The sequence below is a fragment of the Pseudonaja textilis genome, chromosome 1, assembly GCF_049901715.1.
Source record: "Pseudonaja textilis isolate UNSWEBS1 chromosome 1, rPseTex1.2, whole genome shotgun sequence".
Classification (NCBI taxonomy): Eukaryota; Metazoa; Chordata; class Lepidosauria; order Squamata; family Elapidae; genus Pseudonaja; species Pseudonaja textilis.
Window position 1 is genome coordinate 150,826,754 of NC_141990.1, and position 26,101 is coordinate 150,852,854.

General features: G+C 39.6%; 2 protein-coding genes across 3 annotated transcripts in view; one reads left to right on the forward strand and one right to left on the reverse strand.

Annotated features, from left to right (window-relative positions):
- PLEK (pleckstrin) overlaps positions 1–26,101 on the reverse strand; it is a 60,811-nt gene that overhangs the window by 19,550 nt on the left and 15,160 nt on the right. The window contains exons 1-2 of one of the 2 annotated variants that reach the window (XM_026712898.2): positions 5,382–5,402; positions 4,546–4,721 (exon numbers count right to left, since the gene is read on the reverse strand). In XM_026712898.2, the coding sequence (XP_026568683.1) occupies positions 4,546–4,605 (60 nt within the window). In that variant the 5' untranslated portion in view covers positions 4,606–4,721; positions 5,382–5,402. Of the gene's footprint in view, positions 1–4,545; positions 4,722–5,381; positions 5,403–26,101 lie in introns of those variants that run through there. The other variant, XM_087919286.1, reaches the window with a different exon arrangement.
- Positions 12,067–20,307, forward strand: CNRIP1 (cannabinoid receptor interacting protein 1). Its single transcript, XM_026712900.2, has 3 exons — positions 12,067–12,666; positions 14,866–15,010; positions 18,812–20,307. The coding sequence occupies exons 1-3, from the start codon at positions 12,488–12,490 to the stop codon at positions 18,974–18,976; spliced, it is 489 nt and encodes a 162-aa protein (XP_026568685.1). The 5' UTR covers positions 12,067–12,487; the 3' UTR covers positions 18,977–20,307.

Below are 26,101 nucleotides of genomic sequence, written 5' to 3' on the forward strand. Positions count from 1 at the left end.
GTCTATGGCCTCTCCGGGGGTGGCTATGGATTTCAAGCCATCGTCCACGTAGAAGTCGCATTCTACAAAGCGTTTAGCCTCTGTTCCATATTTGTCTTCTCCCTCTCGAGCAGTACGTTGGAGACCATAGTTCACAATAGCAGGGGAAGAGCCATTGCCAAATACATGCACCCTCATTCGGTATTCAGAAATCCATTGGTCGTGCTGATCATCACTAAACCATAGGAAACGGTGGTGGTTTCGGTGATCTTCCCATACAAGGAAGGAATTGAACATCTGCTATATGTCGGCCATAACTGCTATAGCTTCTTTTCTAAAGCAGATGAGAACCCCAAGGAGACTGTTCATCAAGTCACATCCAGTCAAAAGGGCCTTGTTTAGAGAGTGGCCTTGGAACTGTGCACTGATGTTGAAGACTACACATATTTGGCCTGGTTTCTGTGGATGGTACACTCCAAAGAATGGCAGGTACCAACATTCATTGCCGGGTCCAGGGGTGGGGCTGGCTCAGCGTGTCCGTTCCTTATCATTTTGTCCAAGAACTCCACCGTATGAGCTTTCATCTCTGGTTTCCGGGTCATGATTTGTCTGAGACTGAAGAGGCGGGAGAGTGCATATTTCTGGTTGTTTGGCAGGCATTGTCTGGGAGTGCAAAAGGGTAGTGGCATGACCCAACTACCGTTTGTGTTTTGTTGAAATTCCTTGTCCATGAGCTGAAGGAATCTGTTGTCTTCAATGGACAAAGCTAAGTCGTTATTTCTCTGGTGGTCTGGAATAGTGCCTCTCCCAAGACAGGTTTAACTGTCAAAAGCGTGAAGTGGTCATCAGATGAGATGGTCTGCCATTCTTGAGAACGGAAGTAGCTAAGGCAGTGGCCTTGGTTGGGGCCTGTAGGCGATCGATACAGACTATGCCTACAATCCCCCAACCTAGTGGAGATTTGATGGCCACTGGGGCATCTACAGGGCTGCTGACTGACTCAGAGAAGAGAAGGGTGCGTGGGGCATTATTTCCCAGCAAGAGTAGGATATCAGCCTCCGGATCTAGAGTGGGGAAGTGATGAGCCAGGTGCTTGAGGTGAGGTATGCTATTTATGACCTCAGGTGTTGCGATCTGAATGCGATCGTTTGGTACCCCATCGCATTCAAATACAGGCGGTAGTGGGAACTGGAAACTTCCACCCAATGACTCTATGCAGAGTCCAGTAGCTCTCCTCGCCACCGTGCTTCTTGGTCCATGGCACGTTGATACAGTGAAGTGAAGTTCATCCTGTTGCACCTCAAAGAGTTCGAAGAATGTGGGTCTGGCCAGGGTGCAGGTGCTTTGAGTGTCTAGCAGCACGTACATTTTCACGGCATCTTCGGGGCGTCCTTTAGGGTACACTTTGGCTAAGCAGATGGGAAGGCACAAATGAGGGTGCAGTGAGTCAGTGCACAGTGCTGTGCAGTTGGTCACCCTTGGTTTTGGTTGCGATGTGGCAGTCTGTCGAGGAGCCCTGTATGTTTCTGTGTTATGTTGAGGCTCCTTGTCCGAAGGAGGGTTATGAGATATCTGCATTGGCGGCCCTGTGGACGCCCCAGTGGCCATCAAAACTCCTTTTTTACTTTTCTGCCTTCTGCACAGAGGTGTGATTTGAAGATGTACAGATGCAGATAGATAACTCAACAAGATGTCCATAACAAATTACATTTATTGGTTCATCAGGTATCCTCATAACTCACATTTGTGATGAAGTTCTTCTTTAATGACCAATCCTTTGTATATCTGCCTTGTAGTAAAAGATGGTTATCTCCTAACCCATCTCGTAGCGATAGAAAGAAGGTGCCATGAGTTAGAGAGTTCAGACAAAGAATGAGGAAAACTCGCCCAACCCATTGAGGGTCAAACTAGTGACCAATCAGGATTACAGATGTGGTCATGTGACATGGACTATATTTCCCAGGATACCTTTAACTACATTTACCATGATGTATTCCCTTAAGGGGACAGCTCATAATTCCTAAGTAACTATCCAATTCCCATAGACTGGCTGAGACAGCACAATTAGTGTGTAGTTAATCAAATGATGGTCCATTGAGTCAATGAACTTTCCTCACCCTGTGTTTTCCCACTCACTTTTAGAAGCTCAGTTCTCCATTCAATCCTTACATATCTTGCTGGGCCTCTTTTCAGTTTCTACTCGTGTTGAAGGTACTTTGCCTCCATGCTTTCTCCATCCCCACCCACCGTATTGCAAAAGTTCCCCTTTCCTTGTTTCCCCTAAATCTTTAACCTCTAACGTAAATATACGAGAAACAACTTTTAGCAGATTCAACTTTGCTCCAGTTCTTCCATGCTACAGAGTTTCTATGGATCTACAGGGGAAAATAAAAATGAAAGATAAACTTGTTCCCCTTTACTTTAATTAGTATTGCATTACAGCAATGGGGGAACTATGAAGGGAGGGGGTGGAAGAAAGGGACATCTGCGTAATGTCTTTGCACTAGACTAGGGACAAAAAAAATAATAATCAGAAGCTGCCATCAGACAAGGGATAATTTTACTGATAAGCCAAGCCTTTTCTTCTGATAACAGATAAATGTTCTGATAACAGAATACATTTTATATACAGTACACATACAAGACACAGGACTAGCGAAAAGAGGCAACCGTTACCAAAATCACAGTAGGGAAAAGAAAAAGTTTAAGCCTTTTGCCAATTAATCACATTCCATGTAGAAATTCTACTATGCAAATAACATTAGAAGTGAGGAAACACTTTCTTAGTGCTGATCAGAGATGAGGCGTCTTATTTTCCAAAATACTTAAGATAGCACAGGAAGAGGCTGACTTTCAAAGTTGGCAGCAATTGAGAAGAAAAGTAATTTTACTAGCAATATAACCTAGTTTTATGATACAGCTGATACTGAATAACAAGGAAGGAAACCTGAAACAGGTTGCTAATCACATGATAAATTTCATGCCTAATCAGGATTTCAGTTTCTGTCTTTGAAGCCCTAATCAAGAAGAATTCAGTGGCAGGATTTTTGTTTTGCTGACCATGCTTTATTAACTACGCCATGCAGAGTTAGATTTTTGCACTACACTAAGCCATACTCTGGATCACAAGCCAAAATGGTGAACTTCATACAACACAAGCCAAAACCAAACATACCACTTTGAACAGTATGGGTTGTCATAATCCAGTTTTATCTAGATTGTATGCAAGTCTGATCACTCATAGCTTAAAGTAGTCTTAATTTAATTTAATTCTTCCTACAATTTTTTTTGAATAATTGTTTATTAGAAATTTGAACACCATGCTTTAAAAGAGAGTTTTCCAGTGCGCATTAAATCCCACTATTGCTTAAATAGATAAAAAATAAATAATTGATTAAAATACAAGACATACTGGATGATTAGAAAGGTTTGTTGCAATAGACAAATTTAAGAGACCATAGTTTTGGTCATTATCCTAGAGAATTGGCCAGTAAGGCTAATTCTTATTAGGCAAGGAAATTACATTGTCTTTCTGATGGATCAATTACTATGAATAGAGTAGAGTAGAGTAGAGTAGAGTAGAACAGAACAGAACAGAACAGAACAGAACAGAACAAAATAATAGAGTTGGAAGGGACCTTGGAGGTCTTCTAGTCCAACTTCTTGCTCAGGCAGGAAACCCTGTACCATTTCAGACAAATAATTGTCCAATCTGTTCTTATAAACTTCCAGTGTTGAAGCATTCACATGTTCTGGAGGCAAGTTGTTCCACTGATTAATTGTTCTAACTGTCAAGGAAATTTCTCCTTAGTTCTAGGCTGCTTTTCTCTTTGATAAGTTTCCATTTATTGCTTCTTGTCCTGCCTTCAGGTGCTTTGGAAAATAGCTTGACTCCACCTTCTTTGTGGCAACCCCTGAGATATTGGAATGCTGCTATCATGCCACCCCTAGTTCTTCTTTTCACTAAACTAGACATACTCAAATGCTCCTTTAGCATTCTGTAATTCAGCCTCCCTTCCCTTCATGTCATTCAGGATCAGGTGACGATGGGAACAGTAAGTCACCCATAACCTTGGAGAGAGATTGGCCATGCTTGCAGAGGTCTTTCCAGCAAGTGACAGTATTGAGTTGGCAGCCAACTATTAACTCAATCAGCCAGACAAATGGATGATAATATTAAACCTTGAAGGATTTAATATTTCTGGTTGTACATTTCTCGGGTTTAGATACTGGCAATATCACAGTCCCAGTGTTCTCAAAGAAAATACCAATTTACATTATTGTCATTCCCCCATCTTAGCATTGGTAGAAAATGGAAATTACATGACAACACATCTGAAAGGTACCAATCTGTAAAATATTGCAGAGATAAAACAATGGCAAATCATTTCTGAAAAATCTTGCCAAGAAAACTGCAGGGATTCATCCAGGCAGTCTCCAAGAATGAGACAAGAGTGAAGAAAAAGTATATTATATGTATACTATAACAAATGTATGTATAGTATAAATCTATAAATACATAGCTGTAATTCCATAAGAATGTAATTCAATATAATCCTCACATACCTTCTTCACTAAATAGCCTTCCCTTATCCGTCTGGGTTCTCGTTCAGGTCCTTGTTCCATCTTTGCACTGTTGTTCTTTAGTTGAGTTCAGCAGAGCTTTGCAAGTTGCATTTATACAGTTATCACTTTCACAAGTTCCTCTGAGTGTTAATCACATGAAAGCATGCTCACTTCCTCTTCCGGAAGAAGGACGTGTAGAAAAAAATGTAAAGGGTAAATTAAGAATGTTTTTTCTCTTTTAAGTACAGACAAATAACATGAACCCAGAGACATCTTTTCATTAAATGAGAGGACAACTGAACAATTACCAACCTGAGATATTTATTTAGCTTTTGTCAGTGATAAAAAAACAGTTATCCTAATAAATAAAGCAAAATAAATGTGGCACTTTTCTCTTGTTGAATAAGATCCAGATGAAGATTATTTGATGCCTTATTTAGGGCTCTTATTAAAGGGGATGATTTTTATGTCTTCATCTCAGCAGTTTTCCATTTTTTCTTTTCTGGAAAAATTGGTGTTTAAATTGGTGCTTAAATTTTCAGAATGTTGAAAATCTTACTTTCTTTTTAGCAGTTTTAATGTCTGAGTTTTTAAGAAACTGGGATATTAATATTGCTCTGATTCTGGTTTTATTATTTTAATAATCTTTTTGATCATTTGATCAGTAATCCCTTCTAAATGATAGGTATAGACAACAAATATATCTTTCATTAAAATTCAAAGCACTCAAAGAGAAACAGAATGGAAATTTTGTTAATTCATGATTAAGGATCTTGACACAATAATGTATGAGGGAAGCTTGAACACCATACAAGCCCAGTATAAAAATAGCCTACCTTCTCAAACAATCCTCAGAAGAGAAGAAAGCAGAAATACCTAGATGGGTGTTCCTTTCATTTAGTTATGGTATTTTTACATCATGAATACATTATGAGCAAGAGGCTTTCCCATTGCTTGAACTCAAGTGCTCTCTGATCATCTGATCTGATGGAAAATTATGCAAGAATGAAACTTGCTATACCCATTGTTCATCTCTATTCTGTCTTAAATGACTCTCTTTCAAGAACCCATTGTCCTCTGGGAGAAGGATTGATGTCTCCCAATCTGTTTGGCTCAAGACCTATTTCTATATTTCAAATATTTCCATGAATCTTATGGAAAATAATAAAACAGCTCCAATCTGAAGGAAGTTGCTCTATTAGAGAATTGCATATACTATAAACTATAAGATTCTCAATTGAGGTGAAAGTACTAAGTAAGTCTAAAAACTATTCCCATTGTCTCAGAAAGAAAGTCTCTCTATATAAGCGAAATACCACTCATGGTTCATCACAAAATCTCTAGAACCGTAAGGCCTACAAACTTGAAATTTGGCACGTATGTTCCTCTTGGCTTCTAGGTGTTCACTAAGAAAGGATTTTTTGAAATACCATCCCAGCATTAATATTTCTTATATTATTATTATTAACACGCTCTAATGCTAAGGAGTTCTACTCCCCCTCCCCACCTGAAAATAATTCTGTTCCAAATGCAAAATACAAGCAGAGGAGTTTCAGTTTTAGTTTCAGTTTCACAGCACTAAGCAGCTTTAGTACAGAACAGTTGAGCTAAACCACACCCAGACTCCTTGCTGTCTCCTTGCTCACACAGCAAATTCTGCTTCAGTTTCCAAGCAGCCCTCAACTCTCTCACACACTGACAGGACACTAGCTAGATGAATACCAATGGATGCTGGTAGGCAGAGGCAGAATTCCCCCTTTTATCCCCCTTTTATCCCCCTTTCCCAAAAACTAAGCCCAACCACATAGTTTCATAGCAAAGTATGGGTATCGAGCTAGTATGAGAATAATAGTAACATTTGCTCTTAGAAAAAAAATATATTATCACAATAAAAGGAAGAAAGAGATTGGAAAGCCCACAATAAATATGAAATAACTCTTCTGCTATTTTACAAAACAAAATAAATGGCTGCAAAGCAAAGTGCTAAAGATTTGTAATTCTATGCTTACATGAATTACGGTGAAGTCTTACATTAATAACAAAAGTGCCCTCTTCTGGTACTGAAAATAAGATGTTTGTCTTATATTAATGTAATGTATATAAATGCCTCCTCACAGCAATGGGTGCTATATTCCCTGTAAGAAAAATGACTACATCTGCAGTTTTAGTGAGCTAAGCCTAGGCATGAAATAATGAGCAATTTTCAAATTCTCCAGAACTGTCTTCCAGCTTAGATAATAGACAAAGCCAACAGAGATGGGACTAGATAAGTGTTTGGATGATGCTGAGTCATATGAAGTTTTTCCTGTTTCTCTCCTCTTTTATTCCATCCACCATATAGCTTAATCTAATACAGAGCTCTAATACAGAGTTCTGGAGAAACCAAAATGCATAGCATTTTTGCAACATGATAATATAATAGCAATGATTGATTTTTTTTTCCTGTATGTGCTTATGTGTATACCTCTATACTGTAACTATCACCAGTTCTTACTATTTTAGTTTTTAATCAAATGGGATATAGCTGTCAATATTCCAAGTAACACATCCATTGAAAGCAGAACTCCAAGGCAGGTAGATTCCTCAAAGAACATGTTTATCGGATACATCATATCGGCACAGCCAGTGAAAACCAACTCTAACAGTTCCTGTGGTTTTTCATCTCATTAAAAGAGTAAAAATCCCCTCCCAGGTGTCACTGGTCACATTGTCCAATGAAGATGGATGGCAGGCTCCTCTCCTCCTTCAACAGCCATCTGTTACAATGACCTTGGTTCCCACAGGAAAACTGTTTGTTTTGACTGTTAGCTGGGCTATCTACTTCCCCTGTTAATAAACTGTTGTTTCCCAAGGATTAGTATCAAACATTTGTTCTGCCATCAAATATCATTGGAATGATACATACTGAAGTCTAATAAACATAATAAAATTTAATTAAGTTTGACCAATCTTGTATGTTCAATGACATCTGCAAACTATACATTTCCAGTACTAATCAAGCAAATTAAAAAAAGCTGAAAGAAATAATGTCATGCTTGTGTATTGAGTGACCTGTGCCCTCAAAGTTTATAGTCAATATGTAAAATGTCAAATACATTTTGATTTTTTTCTCTAAAAATTGAAACATTCCTTGTCCAGCCATCAAAGGAATACCCTTCAAACAACAATCACATATTTTATGTTTTATTTTTTTACATGACACTTTGTGGAAAAATATTATTTTACATTTTTAATTTTGAGTACTGATATGTAAAAAACATACAAATCTGGAAGAGATTGCAGACATTATTATATCAGTGAATAATTTATTGCAGAATTACAATTGTGGATTCTGCATTTATAAAGGTGTAAAGTGTGCATAAATCTATGTTCATTTCATTAATTATTACAAAAGTGTTTTTGCTACTAAGTTGAGTAAATTAAAACTTATAGCTTAATGATATCATTGCTATTTTCTCATACATTTGTTTTCCAATTATCTTATACTAGATTGTACAAATTTAGTCATTTAACTTTACATAGAGTTTCTCATGTTATGCAAACATTCAGAACTGAAGATTTTCTTTCACTTATAAGTAACTGTAATGCACACATTCATTGTATAAAGGCTTAAAGTAGCACTTTTTAAAAATTGTTGGTTTTTTTCAAAACTGACCCCCGGTTTGATTACAAAGCTGAAGCTAGCAGGATGGATTAACAGAATGCACCAATGCATTAATCTGAGTAACCTTTTGAAAGGAGAGTAAAAATATCACGGTATCTGGTAACTATCCACACCTGTGGTGCTGAAAGGACATTTTGTCAAAAGAGTTACCCTGTAGTAAGATGGGAAGCCAATACATTTTATAAATAAATAAAAAATGAGACCAACTATTTGATTTTCTAACAATAATGCAGCTCATAACTTAGTTTTTTGTTCACTATTACAAGTGAATACTAGCAAAGCTGATATAGTTACCTAATTTTTACAAAGATCACTGGTTGTCTAGTTCATTGTGTAATAAAAATAGTTTTCTTCCTAATTCCTGCATTTTTACCAAGTATTTTGTTAATTATTAACTTCACTTGTTAACCATGACTGATTTAATGATGTGTATATTTACTCTGTTATTACAACACTACAAGATCTCCTAATCAGATCTTGCATTATCTCAAATTTGTTGTTTGACTAATTTATGTGCACAAACAAGTTACTTCTAGGCAAGTTTATTCCCCTATTTCACCATAAAATCAAGTTCCCAGATAAAAATACTTATATATTCTTTCAACTTTTTTACCTACTATTTTTAAAAGTTAGTTAAAATATAAACAGAAACAAGCAGTTACACATGCTGTACTTTGACCTTTGGATATATAATGAAGTTTGTTTTTTAAAAATGAACATCAAATGAAACTATATTTAAAGCTGAACCTCCCCCACTCTGCAACTTATATAAAATTGTGTATCTATTGACAGTCAGGGTTCTTGTTATGATTAAATAGTCAGTAATCACTTGTAATCAGACCCTGTTGAAAACAATACTAGGAAGTGTAGTTGCTATTGAGGTCCTGTAGATGACATTAGCAGCATACTGCAGTGTCTAATACCTATATGGGCCTCTTTGCTATTGCATGATCTCATTCCCTATCTTGGTGAAAAGTCCCAGACTTATAGATGATCTCATTTTACTAACATCACCACTATTCTTAAAGATATACTGTATCTATGCTACTCTTCCTTGCTTGTAAAAATAGTATAAAAGTAAATAAATGCCACGTATGTGGTCAGACATCTTGGCACCCTGCACAATGACTGATCTTTGAAACCCATCAGGAAGTTCACTTGATTTGGATCTCAACATGAAAAAGATGTTAGATATAGATGGTTGCCTTTTTTTCTTAAACATATTCAAAGTATATCTCAATTTAAAATACATTGTATAGTGTTGCTACTAATAATAGGGAATCAAAGGAAGCAGCCTAGTTCTCTCGTGTTTTCTAAAAGGTGCTCGTAAGACTAGCAGAATAATCTATTAAGTGGGAAATGTAGATTTATAATGGAGAATTTTGTACGAATCTAATCTTACTTTAAAAGAACTTGCTTCTTTTTCTTTCTCACCAAGTATACATACACTTTTCTTATACTGCAATGTAATTCACACTATCCTGATTTTGCCTGAGTCTTGAAGCCATAAATATTGCAGCATCTTTCACATACCCTGCAGATGGCAATCTTGCAGTGTGCAGGCCATATTTAGAAACCACTAGCCAACCTTGGACAGTTCTGGTTAACGTTTTCATGGATGAGAGACAACCAGGAAATCAAAGAAAACAATTAAAAGCCATGCCTACATGTTACTGAGAAAACAACATGCTCTCCAGGAGATGCGTTCAGTTCAACTTTAATCATTTATTCAGGAATTGGGTTTCCAAAAATGCTCATTGAAATATATATGTTCCCAAATTGTATTGCTTTAGAAGATAATTATTCATTCCCTCGTCTCTATTTCTTACTGGGAATTTGGTTGAGAAAGCTATGGGTGGGTTTAATGTATGTACCAAGGATATGAAAGAGTGTCCATTCCCATTCACTGATAACATGTGAACCAAAAAGCTTATTCATTACAAAATGTAGCCTCCAGTTGAAAAGTTTTTCCCCATTTTGTTTGTCTGTCTGTCTGTCTGTCTTAGATAATATCCATCTCTCTCAGAATGGTTCTGGGTGGTGTACAATTAACAGCATTAAACCATAAAAATAATATAAAATGCAATACATCAATAAAAGGAGCCAGGTAAAAACCAATAATAGGTTGGACCAGAAGACCTCCGAGGTCCCTTCCAACCCTATGATTCTAAGTTAAAAGTTAAAAAGCAGGGGAGGAGGCTTCAGGGAGCTAACCATCTCTAGGATTATATGCCACTCTACAAGTCCCATGGATGTTGGAAGAACTTGGTCTTCAGACTCTTCTGAAAGGCCAGGAGAACGATGGCGCACTTAAACTCTGAGGGGAGGATATTCCAGTGGGCAGAGGCAGCAGCAGAGGAGGCCCTCTTCCTTGATCCCACCAGTTGAAATTTTTAATTGACAGACTCTATAACATACCTTCCCTGCCTGGCCAGATGGGATGAGCTGATGTGATGGAAGTAAGGTGGCTCCAAAGGTAACCTGGCCCTCTGCCACGCGGGGTTTTAAATGTGATAATCGACATCTTGAAAGCAAACTGACACCCAATGAAAGTCTCATAGCAAAGGTGTTACATGCACCATTCTTGGGGCACCCAAAGTTGCTCACAGGACCCCCATTCTGCAGCCGCTGAAGCTACAAACTTTATTAAAGTTTGCAACCATTATTTGAATGCTTAAAGAAAGAGGCATGATCAGGAACGAAGAAATGGCCTCCACCATGCTGTATTTGTTATAAAAACCACCAGTTAAGAAGACTAATATTGTATCAAGCAATTCCATCTTGTTATCATCCTCACTTTAAGATAATACACCTGGATTAATTGGTCAGGTTTTCTTTACTTAAACTGCTCCTACTTCTGTCTTCACTCTCTTGCTCACCTTCTTTGGGCAGTTGAACAGAGGAGACAGGCCCTGGGGAAGAGTTCCCCAGAAAAACATACCTGCAATGGTCTGTACCTGCTCAGTTGCCTTCTCTAATTTTGGCAATGAAAGCAAAGTCTCTCTCCAGCCTGGAAGCAGTTTGAATGTAGCTTCCTTTCTATCAACCCTGGCTGTCCAGTGCCTGTAGCCTCCCATATAGGTCCCATTGGAGAAGGCCAGCTGAGAGCCACAGGCACGAACACACCTAAGGCATCTGCAGGGCATCAGATTGAAAAAGGCTGCTGCTGATGGAAAACGTCCCATCTTATTAAAAATTGTAGCAAATATCTGTCACTTGGGTTGCAGATTTGGGCAGATATTTGTCCTCTGAGCTTGCTGCTTGGCTCCAGACATTTCATTACCAAACTAGGAACATCTTGAGCAGGTTTTTGGGTGAAGTGAATCAACCACCCAGGATTTATCATGAACAAGACACTTCACCTGAAAACCCTGCTGAAGATGTCACCTAGTTTGGTTAGTGAAACATCCGGGAGCCAAGCAGTGAGCTTGGAGGACAAAAACCATAGCATCTTATCTTAGCATATTCTTCCAGAGGGTCAGAAGGTCAAAGCTCAGCAAGCCCAACCCTGCTTCCCCATCAGTTAGCAATGAGGGTACTGAGAAACAAAAGCAGTCTTCCCCCCACCTTCATTCTCCTTTAACCTCAAACTATCCACTACTGACCTCACCTCATTCCTAAGAGGTCTGTGAGGAGCCTGCATAAGTGCCCCATCGTGCCTCCCGTCCTTGTCCTATTGTCCCCTTTTAATCGCACCTATTTCCTGTATTCTTACTCATGTTTATACTTATACCTATTATCTTGTAAGCGACTGACAAATCAAAATAAAATAAAATAAAATGCAGCGCAAAAGCAATGGATCTAGGCGGGCAGGGAGCGCCTACGCTCGCTTTTTTGAAGCAAGACCTGTCAACTTCGCCCTCCGCGAGCGCAGGGAGCGGATTGTAGCCACGGCGGCGGGCCAAGCGGCTGAAGCTCTTTCTTCCACCGAAGTCAATTCGAATCAACGCTACTTACACACACACACACACACACACACACACACACACACACACACACACACACACACAGGCCGATTTTCTGCCCACTTTATCCCGCGCTCCAGCTGTTCGGGTTGGAGCCCCTCCCTCAGTCACCCCGTGGATTGGGCGAGCGCAGGAAGCAGGCCGAACCGGATTCGCTTTCGCCGCTAGAAAAACCGACCAGGCACAGATGGGCCCGGCGTGGTCGATTCCGGATTGGAGCGGGTGCTTAAGGGGCCGCCATCGTCATCTCGCGGGGGGCTGAGTGCGGGTTCCTCCTCTTTTCTTTAGTTCCTCCAGCCGCGCCGCCAGCGCCATGACCGAGGTGCCCCCCGTGGTCCGGATCAAGGTCTCCCTCAAGATCCAGCCGAATGACGGGCCCGTCTACTTCAAGGTGGACGGCCAGAGGTTCGGTCAGAATCGCACCATCAAATTGCTGACTGGGGCCAAATACAAGGTCGAGGTGGCCCTGAAGCCGGGCACCATCCACGCCACGTAAGTGCGCATCCTTCGCCTTCCCCGCCGGCCGCTTCCCTTCCTCGGAATCCGCCCGCCCTTATTTATTAGAGCGCCGAGATTTATTGCTGTCGAGCGGATGGGCCAGGCGCTTCCATTTTCCCGCCGGGGGATTGCAGCTTCTGTTAGCCGGTTTCGGACAATGCCTCGCTCCCCTTCTGCCCCACACCCCACCCGGGCAAGCAGCCGTAGGGCGGGAGATCCAACACAGCCATCTGGGCTCCCCGCTTCTCGGAAGAGCAGAGCAATAAGACTAGGGAAACGCCCGAGTCACTCCCTGCTACGTGAAACCATAGAACATAGGCTTGGGGGGAAAGCAATGGGACCCAGGCCTAAGCCTGCAATCATCGTTAGGCCGGGGGCGAGAAAAGAGAGACCGCTGCAAGCAACGCCGAGCAGAACGGTGGCAATCCGAAAATGAATGCAGGGAAGCCGGTTAATCGGCCAAAGCTTTCCAACTCTGGTTATATAACGGCCTGCCGGCTTACCCAAGCTGCCTCTTCTCTGTTGGGTGCGGCTTTAGGTTGGGGACATAACCAGGTTTCATCTGTGGCCCACTTCTCTTTAGAAAAACAATCGCTCTGCCCAGAGGTATCTTTTCAGCCTCTTGATCTTGAGCTCAGTCGATTCAAGGGATAGATTATATAGATCTACTCTATATTTGGGGATATGGTAGGTGTAGCCCAGTTTCCCAAAGCTCCTGTTTAGAAGCATTGGGAGGGGGTGGGGGTGCCTTCCAGATGTTTTAGCAAAAAGTCCCGTGTTCCTTTGCAAGTGATCATGCTGGGAAAGGTTGCTGTTTGGAGGTCACTGGTTGCTTGCCTACTCTAGGTGAAGAGAAGTGCAGATAACCAGATTTGGAAGGGACCTTGTAGGTCATCTAGTCCAACCCCCTACCCAAGCAGGGGACTCTACACCATTTCTGACAAATGGCAGTCCAATCTCTCCTTGAAAGTCTCAAGTGATGGTGCTCAGGGCAAGCTGCTCCATTAATTGATTGTTCTGTCAGAAAGTTTCTCCTGATTTCCAGGTTAAATCTCTCCTTGTTCAGTTTCCATCCATTATTCCTTGTCTGGCCTTCGGGTGCTTTAGAAAATAGCTTGACCCCTTCCTCCCTGTGGCAGCCCCTCCCCGTGGGAAAGGAGTGGTGGATTCTCCCATGTGGGGGATCTGGCGTTAGGAGGGAGTGCAACAGTAAAGGCTTTAGTCTGGAAGTGCACATGTGCTTTACATGCAGAGTATTTCCAGGTAAAGTTAGGAAAATTCTCTTTTCTGACTATCTGGAGACGTGATGCCATGTATGAGAACTGGGATCTGAGCACATGGGGTGTCTTGCTTTCTAATAATAGGGCACAGGTTTGGTATGTAAATGATTCAGTGCCAATTCAGGCAACTTCTATCTTCAAATAAAATCTTCAGATTGAATTGCTGAATGTATTGGATCAGATTGGATGTTTTTAGTCTATAATTTAGCAATTTGGTGGACAGCTGTGCACATGCTTCCTCTTTATTGAATCCTTATTTAAATTGTTAGAGCTGGGTGATTCACATCCTCCTAATTAAACTATGTAAGAGTTTGGTTGTAACTTGTGTTTCTCTGCCTTTTGAGCTTTTTTAACACCCAAGTTTCTAAGTCTTCACAATTTTCTTTGAGCATGTGGTTTTCCTTATTCCAATTGTTTTGTTATTTAAATGATGGTGGAATCAACAGTATGGATTTTAGTCAAAAGAGAGAAAGACAAAACTTTAAAGCATTATTTTTCCTTCCTGCCCCCTTCCTTTCCATGGTAGTACATAGCCATTTTCCACGTGTTTCCTCCTCAATATTTCATTTTGAGTGAAAGATTATTAAAGAGGTTATTCCCCATCAGTTTAATTGATTGTGTGCCATAAGTAATTTTTGGTACCTAGAGTCCGTACTGATATATTTTTCTCTCTGATGATTTATTCCTAACCTGGGATTTATGACTTCCAGTGGTAGAAGATGCTGGAGGCAGATGATCACATTAGTGACAATAGCAAAGGTATCAATTCTTACTGTGTGGAAGAAGGCAGTGAATAGACCATGTGGATAGAAAATCATTATCACCCTTCAGATTTGTTTTTAAATGTTCTCATCTCAAAACAAAGGGATCATTCAGTACTAACAGATATTAAGATTACCAAACTCTGTTTCAGGACAATGGGACTAGGTGGCGTAAATGTGCCCCTTGAAGAGATGGCAAGAGAACCACAACTTGTTACTTACACTGGCATCTACGACACAGAAGGAGTTCCTCATACCAAAAGTGGGGAAAGACAACCTATACAAGTCAATCTACAGGTAGTGTATATCTCTGAAAGGAGTTGGTGGAGGAGGAGGCTGAAAAATAAATGGAATGAAGTTAGTAGAAAGAAAACAGTAAACTTCATGATATGTGAAATAGATTTGATCATATTCATTTTTATTACAATGAGCTGTGCTTGGGGTGCACACACCTTTTCAGATTTTCAGATTTATCTTTTTTCCCTGCTTCCAAAAGAAGCAAACTAGTTTTGTGGTCAGCTGTCACAGAAAAGAAACCCCTAACTACAATGCAGTTTGCTTCTTGACCCTAAGATTGTTCTGACTCTTACTTGCTACTCAAAAGAACAAGGTTTCTTCCCAGAATTTATTTAATTTAATTAGGATCACTACTGAAACCCTGATACAACCTTTATTTCAGAAGTCCTTATTTCTTCTGACAATGAACTTTCACCTTTTAGGGTTGCAGTTATAACTGCAACTCACCTGTACTTTGCCAAGTCCATAACCTCAAAGTACATCCTTGATTGGAATCTCAAAAATTGAAACAGCAAATGAGGCAAGAACAGAGGACATTAGCTTGGAAGAGTTATGATCAGAGCTGGATGCACTCGTCTCCGACTTGAAAAATTCCTCTTGCTACTTGAATTGAGAAAAAAAAATCTGAGCACCCCATGTCTTGGTACAAAGCAAAGATGCACCACCTGAAGGACCATGGCTGCATGCAATCCCAAAAGCTTTTAACTTTATCCCAGAGGAAAGAATTTGTTCCTTGTCAATAGCCCCATCTACAATTTTGTCTGCTCCAATCTCATTTTGGGAATGTATGACACTTTTTTACTTGGGAAAAATTATTCATTCCTGGTATGCTATATTTAAATCTGCAAAATGTTGGTAGTATAAGAGTAGAGATCTATGTTAGGTTAATTCCCTATTTTATACATTTTTCTGCCAAGGATCATTACATCATAAAATTGTCCTCTTAAGGAAGTTTCTGGAATTTTCTAAATAAGTTTTGACATTATCAGCATGTGAGCAATTACAAGCAGTCATATTCCTGGAAAGATCTCCCAGTGTATCTTGTATTACATCTGAGGTTTTATTCATTTGTAGTCATTTTACCATAATTAAAAATATGCAGGGGAAATGGATTTACATAGCAAAGCACAATCCTCTAGCGTCCTCTATTAGCAACAATGCCTCTGGGCTTCACATAGGTGTTTGATAGGTATTCTTAGAAAGGGTGGGGGGGGGGGAGACTGCATAATGGGGAGGATGCTGGCCAGCTAAACAAAAAAGAGAAACTAGGGAGATAGACAGCTGAACGAATGGCCAGAAATGGTCTGGAATAACTTCTCCCAACTTACTTTCCTAGTAAATTGATGTTTTTTGCCTATATTATTTGTCAAGTACCCATAAGATGTTCATCTATGTTTAACATCCCAAAATAATTAGTAATCCATTTTTTGTTATTACATTATCTTCATCAAAGTTTATGACAGGAGTGGGCAGCCTGTGGTTCTAGAGTCCCCCCCATGTACCCTCCGCCCAACCTCCTTCTTTTGAGATCTCTGGCAATGATGTCAGAAAAGACACAGTTGCTCACCATTTTGAATTCACAAATATGTGAAAACTGTAAGCAGTTAAAAAAGCAAAAGGCAACTCCCCAATCCCAGATAGGCTTATGTATATGATGTGACACCCACCCCCGCTCCAAATTTGGGAACCCTTAAAAATATTAAATGTGTCTCTTGGTCTCCAAAGGTCTTCTACTCCAATTTATGAACTTTAAGCAGTAAACCTAAGTTTATTTTAGTAAACTTTCAAAAGTTCCAACAATCGTTGCTAGAGATCGGTGTTTCACATGGGAAGCTTAGTTCTTCATAAGATTTCCCCTTGGATGTAGATGGGAGCGACCATTAAAATAACTTTGGTGTTACGAGGTCATTCTTCTCTCACTAAGCTTAAGTAATGAACAGTATCGTTGTCATGTCATCTACTAAAATCTACGTGTGGTTTGGATCTTTCTATTCTTTTTAAACACATCTGAAATCAATTATTCTGCAAATAGAAAGCATACCTAATGCCAGGACTGCATTTTCAAAAGCATGAGGTGCCAGGATAAAGGTGAAAATCTATTCCAGATAGAACTTACATTGGATTTTGTGAAATTAAAATTCAAACTTAAAAGAACATACATGGAAGTACAGTTGATTTGATTATTATTATATATGTTTAAGAATTTTCCCCTTTGACTAAATTAACAATTACAATTTAAAAACAACACTGAAAGTCCCTTTAATACTACATCTTAAATTTTACGGCCAGAAAACTGTTGTATCACTTTGCACTTTATAAACTAATATTAAGCAAATATTCATATCCGATATATGAGACATAGAAGCTTCTGATTCTGAGTAGACCCAGAAGTCATTATGGAAAGGAGTTTTATAATAAATCACTCCATTGGAAAAACTGAAATACATACAGATGAGCAAAGGTCAGTCCACAAACACGGGGCTGAAACTCTGACAAAGACTAGCTGTCATCGGTAACATGACCGAATGCTTTTTGCAGTGTTTCTTTAAATTGGGTTCTTTTCAAAATGTCTGACTTCCAATATAATTTTGCTTTATGGCAGGAGTGAAAGCAGTGTAGCCTTCTTTTACAGCAGTGGGGTAGGTGCAATCTGCATCACAGCCTGTCCTCTTTTTTTTTTTTTTGTCCGTTGGATTTCCCATCTTTTCCCGACTTTGCCCATTTCTTGCGATATCTCCCTTTGTTGAACCTCTCTCTCCTCTCTTATATACTAAATTCCCCAACTATAATCTGTTCTTGCCCCACCCTTTCCTTCACTGCTTTTTTTCTTTGTATATGCCATTTCTTGTGTGGTTTCTATCGTCATTCTGCTTTTCCCAGTTCCCTTCCCCCACTTCTTTATACTCATTCCCCCCTTTCATCATTCTTCTCCGTTTATTACCATATTATTTCATTAGCATAGACTTACTACAGCTCTACATTAACTGAACAGAATTAAGACTTCCTTCTTAAATATATTTCTGAAGAAAGAGGTGCCTTTTCAAGAGGCAACTGGAGTTTCTGGTTTAGCTAAAAGAATGCAAATGACCAGCTGTCTACAAGGAATATAAATCCTTCCATTCCCCACCATCCGCTCTGAGCTGAAGAAGCTTCTTGGATGAGAAGTGAAATGTCTTCAAAGAAAAACCAGAAAGTCCAGTTGTCTCCTGAAAAAGCACCTTTGGGACAACTGTGACCTGGATGATTGAGAATCTCCATAGACAATTTCTGGCAATGACTTCCCTTGTTTATCTTTAATAGTGCATATATTCACAAGACAAGAATTTTATTCTGATTGTTAAAGAAAACTAATGCCCTACGTTTGCGTATCTGCTCTATGGGGAAAATAGAATGATCCCTCACTCCAAATTTTTGGGAAGAGAGAGGAACTAGCTTGATATAGGAAGAAAGGACTTGGCAAAGATCACCTCATTCTTGCCCTTTCAGCAGAAATGTTGCTCTGAATAAAACTGCTGATGGAAAGCTCTCTTGCAAATCTAGATCCAAAATATAATGTTCATTGGCAGTTATGCTACAAACTGAGGCAGATTTATTAGACAGTAAAATATTTAGCCTCTTCCCAGATGTGAACAGATTACACTGATACATATCTGTCTGTCGTGAGAAAGGGGGCTTTACTCCTTGCTATGCAACATGCTGTGGGTTTTGTGGCCTCTTGTATAGATTGATTGGCTGGTCATGTCAATATTTAAAGAGGAAACACTGCTCTGGTGAAACAATGAGTTTGTAATTTCTCTCCAGGTCACTGACATTGGCGCTTTTGAAACAGTCTGGCAAGTCAAATTCTACAACTATCACAAGCGTGACCACTGCCAATGGGGAAACAGCTTTGGCTGCATCGAGTATGAATGCAAACCAAACGAAACACGCAGCCTCATGTGGATCAACAAGGAGACCTTCTTCTGAAGTGAGGCAACTGTCTCTGGACAATTGCTTGGTGAAATAACTGATCTTCAAACCAGTGCAAAGCCTTACTCAGGCCCTCGGTTATAGATGTTTTTGTGGAATAAACTGGATTCCTCCCTTTCCCCACCTTGCAACACGTTTGCTTGCAAATAAGTTTCCTTTGAAGCTGCCAAGAGTTGCTTCCAAGTGAGTAGGTTGGAAACGGTGATCATAAGAAATGAGTGTTGCTGGGAAGATGGCTCCTGCTCCCTCCCTGAATGTGAATGGCCCCTCGCTTGCACTGGGGTGAGTGGCCAAAAAGTGATACTGCAATATCCACTAGGCTCTAGAAGCTCCCTTTCCATAATCTTCCTGAGACGTACTATTTGTGACACCCCCAAATCATTGCTTTAAAATGTTATCTGCTACATGGTAATAACAATTTCTCTATTTTTTGTGTTGAGTCTGGTTCTCATTCATGCTAGCAAGTGTTGTGAAATGCTGCTTTAGTGCTGCCACTATGCTCTGAAATTCAGGATACCTTCTCCTTTCTACTAATGCTTTTCCAGAACTGGGGAAGTTACTGGACTATTTCTCTCAGCGCTCTTCATTCTCATCCATGCTGGTTGGGTCTTCTGGCTGTTCTAATCCTCCAATCTCTGATTCCTCTAGTACAGATTACAGAGCACAGTGCTTATTTTGGGCAACGGGCCATCTGATAAAGGGTTAGTAAATTATTATCTGCTCAATTTTTTTTTTGCTTAGTATTCACAGCGAGGGAGTAGAATCGCTGAATATTATATAACTTGAGTAAGTTTTCACTTATCAAACCATTAGCAGTGATGGGATTCTTGAAATTATGCAAAATATCAATGGTTTTAAATGGTATCATATTTCTCACAATAATGCAATTAAATATATCCTAATGTTGCATATCAAAACCCACAAGTTTGCGGGTTACCTGTCCAGTGATATTTTTTAAGGAAAAATGGAATTAATTTGCTACAAGTAACATTTGAGCTGCAGCAGTTCAGATATTTCAGGTCAAACACGATTTTACCAGGATGCTCTCCAAGTAAAAAGAAAGCTGTTTGTATATAAGCTTGTGCAGGATTCTGGAATCTGGTGCTATACCCTATATAACAAATCTGTTTACAAATCTGTGGCAAGTGAGAAGCACATTGTTTATCTTTTATGAATTTCTGATAAATGTTGCTTCTTTTACAAAGTACAATTGGATTAATAAGAGGTGGTTGTCTTGATTTGCATATTAGTGTATTTGTGCCATTCATGAGAACAATCTGTAAAGTGATACAGCTTTTGATCTTTGTAATAAATGAGTTGGAAACCTGTGTCTTCCTTAGCAGTTATTTAGCATTCTCGGAATAATAATTTACTTGTACCAATTCAGTAAGCAACAGAAAATTTGCCATGCAAAAGTAGGGAGAGAATGCTGGATCTGGTACATTTTGAAAATCCTACTTCAGCTTCTCTGTGTGAGCCATACCCATCACTAGAATTATAAGCATGGCCTCCCCATAAAGGCTAGATCATGCAGAGCCCTCTCTCTGGGCACGTGAGCTGTTGCCTCAGCTTAGCTCTACCTCGCATGCGCATGCACGCCTCCCACCAGTCAGCTGGTCTTTGGGTCTGCCATGCATGCGTGGGGGGGCAGGGTGCATGGGGGGACATGCATGTCCAGGGATGGGGCGCATGTGGAGGAACACATGCGCATGCACAGGGATGCACACACATTGCATTTTGCAGATGTGCGCGTGCTTTGGGCACTTGGTGCCTAAAAGGTTAGCCATTACTGGGCTGGGTGATATTACATGACTTCATAGTTATCACAGTTTTTTGGCAACAGTATGCAAGTAGATTGCTATTGCTTGTCTTGAGATACATATTGATTACTTAAATACCTAGGTCAGCTTTTCTAAACTAATTTGCTTCAGAGGAATTGGGGGATGATCCCCATAATTCAGATATCTCTGTTGCAAGAGTACAGATAGCCCTTGACTTACAACAGTTCGCTTAGTGATCGAAGTAAAGGCAGTCAACAAAGTGACTCATGACCATTTTCCACACTTACGACCATTGCAGCATCCCCTGGTCATGTGATTTACATTTGGATGCTTGACAACTGACTCACATTTATGATGGTTGCATTGTCCTGGGGTCACATGATCACCTTTTGCAATCTTGTGACAAGCAAAGTCAATGGGCAGGGCAGATTCACTTAACCGTGTTAAAATTAGTAACACGGCTGTGATTCTCTTTTATTAAAAATTAAAAGAATAGGAGACAATACAAGCTACAAAAATACAAACTGAAACATATAAAAGAAAAAAAGTGGAAAAAAAGAAGTTCCCCCTTCATCATAGCAAGTAAAAGCAATCTTAATAGCTTATCACTGCCTCTGACATCATCTCTTTTCACCTCATAGCTCATCTATTGATTTTAAAAAAATCAAATCCAGCTTCTTTGTCACCAAAAGCCAGTCAGGGCAACCAGATGTAAATATTTCTCTTTTAGCCCTCATCAGATAAACCATGCTCCCTGAGTTTTTGAAAATATCTTTTTAAACCCTTCAAAAAGTCCCAGAATTAGTTTTCTGTACATCTGTTTCAAACGGTATTTTTTCAGAACTTTAGCAGATTTCTTTTGTATATCCAATTAGATTCTCTTTCTCACTTTTAATAAAGTTCTTCCAAACTTTAACAGAGCAATTCTGTATATAAGAAAATATCTAAATCAGTTTCCTGGTTCAATATTTGTACATCTCCTTTTGGGAATAAATAAACCATCCATCAGTTCCTGTAGAGCCGGTCTGTTGGCTCAGCTCCGAAAGCAGCCCCCAAGCCTCCCTTTTGAGCAATGCCAGATCTCTCGTCTACAACACTGACAAATTAGAGCTGCAGATGGCAGCAAGCAGGCTTCTCCGTGAAAGCTGCATGATTACCACGGAGACCTGGCTATATCCATCTGTACCCGACGTGGCAGTGAGGTTGATAGCCATGACATTTATCGCTCTGATAGAAATGGTGACTCTGGTGAGAGCAAGGGAGGAGGACTCTGTATCTATATACATAGTGATTAATGGCAGAGTAGTCTATACATATTGCTCCCCAGATGTGAAACTGATGACTCACATGTAGGCCATTTCATCTGCCTAGAGAAATCACTGTGATAATTATTATAGCTGTTTATATTCCACCTGATGCCAATGTCAGCATGGTGCTTTCTAAGCTATATGATGTCATCTCCAGGCAGCAGCAAACTCACCCAGAGGGCGCTCTTGTCATGGCTGATTCTTTCAATCAAGCCCCTAAGTTTGTGCAGTACGTGCAATTTTCCACCAGAGGGAAGAACACTTTAGACCAGGGGTGTCCAACCTTGGCAACTTTAAGACTTGTGGACTTCAACTCCCAGAATTCCTCAGCCAGCTTTAGACCGTGTGTACTCTAACCCGAAACAGGCAAACAAAGCAATCCCCCTCACCCACCTGGGTACATCCGGCCATCTTTCACTGCTGTTATGCCCGAAGTATTTCCCTCAGGAAAAGAACTCAGCCAATCATGAAAATGATTAAAACCTGGCCAGAGGGTGCTCTCAGTCAGCTGCAGGACTGTTTTAAAACCACGGAGTGGACTTTATTTGAACATCAAGACCTGCATGAATACACAGATACCATACTTTCTTACATCAAAAGTGTGCACTGATCTTCAAGACCTGAGTGTAATGCAATGGGGTGAGCTCCTGTTGCTTACCCCAACTCCTGTTCACCTAGCATTTTGAAAACATGCAAATGTAAGTAAATTAGTAGATATCACTTCAGTGGGAAGGTAACAGCATTCTGTGCCCTTCAGCCTATAGCCATGCTGGCCACATGATCACAGAAGTGTCTTCAGACAATGCTGGCTCTTTCAGCCAAGAAACAGAGATTAAACACTGTACCCAAGAGTGGGACACAAGTAGACAAGAAAACCTTTAAACCTACTCTGTGGTAGGTTTATTCCTTGACTGCCCTTCATTTATGCACCACTTCAATATCCTTGCTATCAATTTTAAGGCTGGTTGCTGTACCTTTTGTGATTAATTTTATCTTCCTATACTCTCATTTTTTTTTACTGTGCTCCTTGAAGTTTTTTTTTTTTTTTTTACGAGAGCTTGCAAATCATTTGCGTTTTTGGCCTTCAGAAGCGTGTCATCAGCAAAATGCAGACCGTGGCTGTTTCTTCCTGCAATTTAAAACCATGGTCATCTTCTTCTGATCCAGCTTTCCGCAATATACAGTATATTCCATGTATAGATTAAATAAATGAGGGGAGAGTATACATCCTTGCCTCACTCCTTTTCCAATCTGGACTCGGTCTGTTTCACCATGTTCTCTTTATAATATGGCTTTCTGGTGTGCATTTAAGTTTCACATGGGAACAATAAAAAGTTGTGGAATTCCTATTTTTTCTAAGCATCCCCCAACTTGTAACAATCAACACAATTAAACACCTTTCCATATTCAATGAAGCACCTGCTGTTGGACTTCTGACATCTCAATTTGCTGAAGCCCAAAATATGAATTTGTAGTCATTTCATGTCATACTGCCTTGTGTTGAGCTTTCTTGTGACCATGCTTGGAACAGTGGAAACATGTTCCATGTTCCCACTGTAAATCTTTATTTGCAGTTTGAGATATTCTTTTCCTGTATGGCAACATCCTAGAGCAGGGGTGGGCAAACTTTTTGGCTCGGGGGGCCTCACTGACTTTTAAAATTTGACAGACGGGCTGCCACCTGGTGTCGAAATGCCTGTCATTACAAGTCAAAATCAAATGAATGCAATCATTCAATCATTCACATCAAACCTTAATTCTGTACCAATCTTCGGTGTGCCGGATTAAAAAGACCAATGGGCCGGATGTGGCCCCCGGGCCGTAGTTTGCCCACCCCTGTCCTAGAGGCTTTAATGTAACCATGCCATAAGCACCATTAGCATTCCAAAATAGCCTCCATTCTTCCTCATTAGCAGGTTGAGTGCCATCCAACCTGAGGGGGCCATTGTTATATGATTATATCCTAAATCATGTTATATAAATCATAAATCGTGTTATCTAAATATTATCATGTTATATAAATCATAAGATATTGATTATGTCTTAAATCATGTTATATTTTCTATCCACATAGTTTTCTTGGTAAAATACAGGAGTGCCTTCTCCTATGCAGCTAGAAATGATGCCTTTACCATTGCCACTAAACATGCCTCCAGCACGTTCCTATATTGCTGCTGCCTGCTGCTTTAGTTGGGCAGCATCAATTTTCACCCAACTTCTCTACCAGCACACATACATGCACACATGCACATTCTTTCGTATGCCCTTCTCTTCAAATCGACTCAGGCTTCCTGTTTACCCAGACACAACAATCCCTTTCCTGCAGGGATCATTGAAAAAGTGAAGCTTAAAAAGCCCTCTTCTCCCATATTAGTATTGGAGAAGCTAATATCCATAGAGGATAATTGTGCTCTTTCCTGCAGAGATTTTTGGATTAGGGAGGTCACATGGGTTATTAGGATTTGAGTAGCCTGGGTCTAAGATACTTGAGGCAACCCATTCATCCAGATTACCTCGTTTGAACTTGCCAGGAAAAGCACACTCCAGAGGAGAGGCTTATGTAATTCTCCTGGCAAAAGTACAGAAGTGATTTCCTGTTAAATTCTTCTGGAATTTTTTTTTAACACTTTAAACTTTTTTTCATGATCAGCTTTGGTTTCAAAAGCAATATTGATATCTATGATTATATATACCATATACCAAAAATCAGATGGCCAAATCTTTTCCTGATTGCTTTATTTCTGGCAACCAAAGAAGACTTGAAGAATTTAAAGGGGAAAAAAAAAATCAATAGTCAACCTCAGTTAAAAGGGTTTCTTAAATTTTATCAAACTAATTGTTTTAAACAAGGGGCTTGGATAATTTCTCCAAATTAACAAGACATGGCTCATATGAACCTCCCTAAGTTCCTCCAGTATTGAATGGCAATGAGCCTTCTCAGGGAAGTCAAGTTTTCCATAGGATCAATGGCTTATATCAAAACAATGAAAGCTGCATTGCCAGTTACAATGCAGGCTCCATCCCTTTTCTTCCTACCTGCACCACCACCACACATGTACAGAAGGGGCAGAGATAGCATTGTGATGTCACAACACTGGAAGGACTGGACATTTCTTCTTCAACATTCAAAAGCAACTTCCCTACAGAAGTTAAGGGTCTTCGATCCACTGAGTGAAAGGAGCACACATTTATCTTTCCAGTGCTGTAGTATCAGCCATAATAACAGCACACATGATCCATTTATGTTGTCCCAATTGCAAAATTCCACATATTTGTTTTTTATTTATTTATAACATTTTTATACTGCCCCTCTCATTACCAAGCAACCCATTTCTTACCATTTGCATAGAAAATTAATTTAGTGATAACTGTTATCTATAAAAGCTAATAGGTTTCTTAGAATTATCACCATCTTTTCCCCAATTTGAGTTTCCCCATAAAATCAATTTGACATGGGGAAAAGAATTGATTCTTTTTTATTAGACATTCCATTCCATAACTTTCCAACTGATATAGTTTGTTTCCAGAGATGCTGGAGTTTTAGTATATTTGGATTCTAATACTGGTCACTCAAACTTATCCAAACTGTTGGCTTCCAGCATTTAATTCTTGACAATAGGTAAGCATTGATGATATAGATTCAGATTTGGAAAGCATCTATCTTTTGCATCAATACTGGAATAACAGTATATGGCTTAGAAATTTTAATAAAAGTAATGTCATCTACAGATAAAACCAATTTCTGTTCAACTGAGTTATGCATTCCTTCAAGAGAACTGTAACATTAAGGAAATTAACTTGGCTTGCTTATTATGCTACGTTAAAGTTTGTTTATTGATTTAGGTTTTTAACAGGATTGCTATGCCAAAACAAAACAAATGAAATGACAGCTTGGAGTATAATGTTGTTGCACTAATTGCAAACAGAAAGTTTTAGTTACTATGCTGCAAGATAAAATAAATATTTAAGGAAAAAAAAACCTCAAAATGCTTTTAAGTGAAAGAACAATTCAGTGAAAGGCATGCCTCTTATTT

Excerpts from the sequence above, each read along its gene's own strand:
- CNRIP1 (XM_026712900.2), top strand. The coding sequence starts at position 12,488 with ATGACCGAGGTGCCCCCCGTGGTCCGGATCAAGGTCTCCCTCAAGATC. Across the intron at positions 12,667-14,865 it reads CCGGGCACCATCCACGCCAC|GACAATGGGACTAGGTGGCG; the intron begins GTAAGTGCGCAT and ends ACTCTGTTTCAG. Across the intron at positions 15,011-18,811 it reads CTATACAAGTCAATCTACAG|GTCACTGACATTGGCGCTTT; the intron begins GTAGTGTATATC and ends ATTTCTCTCCAG.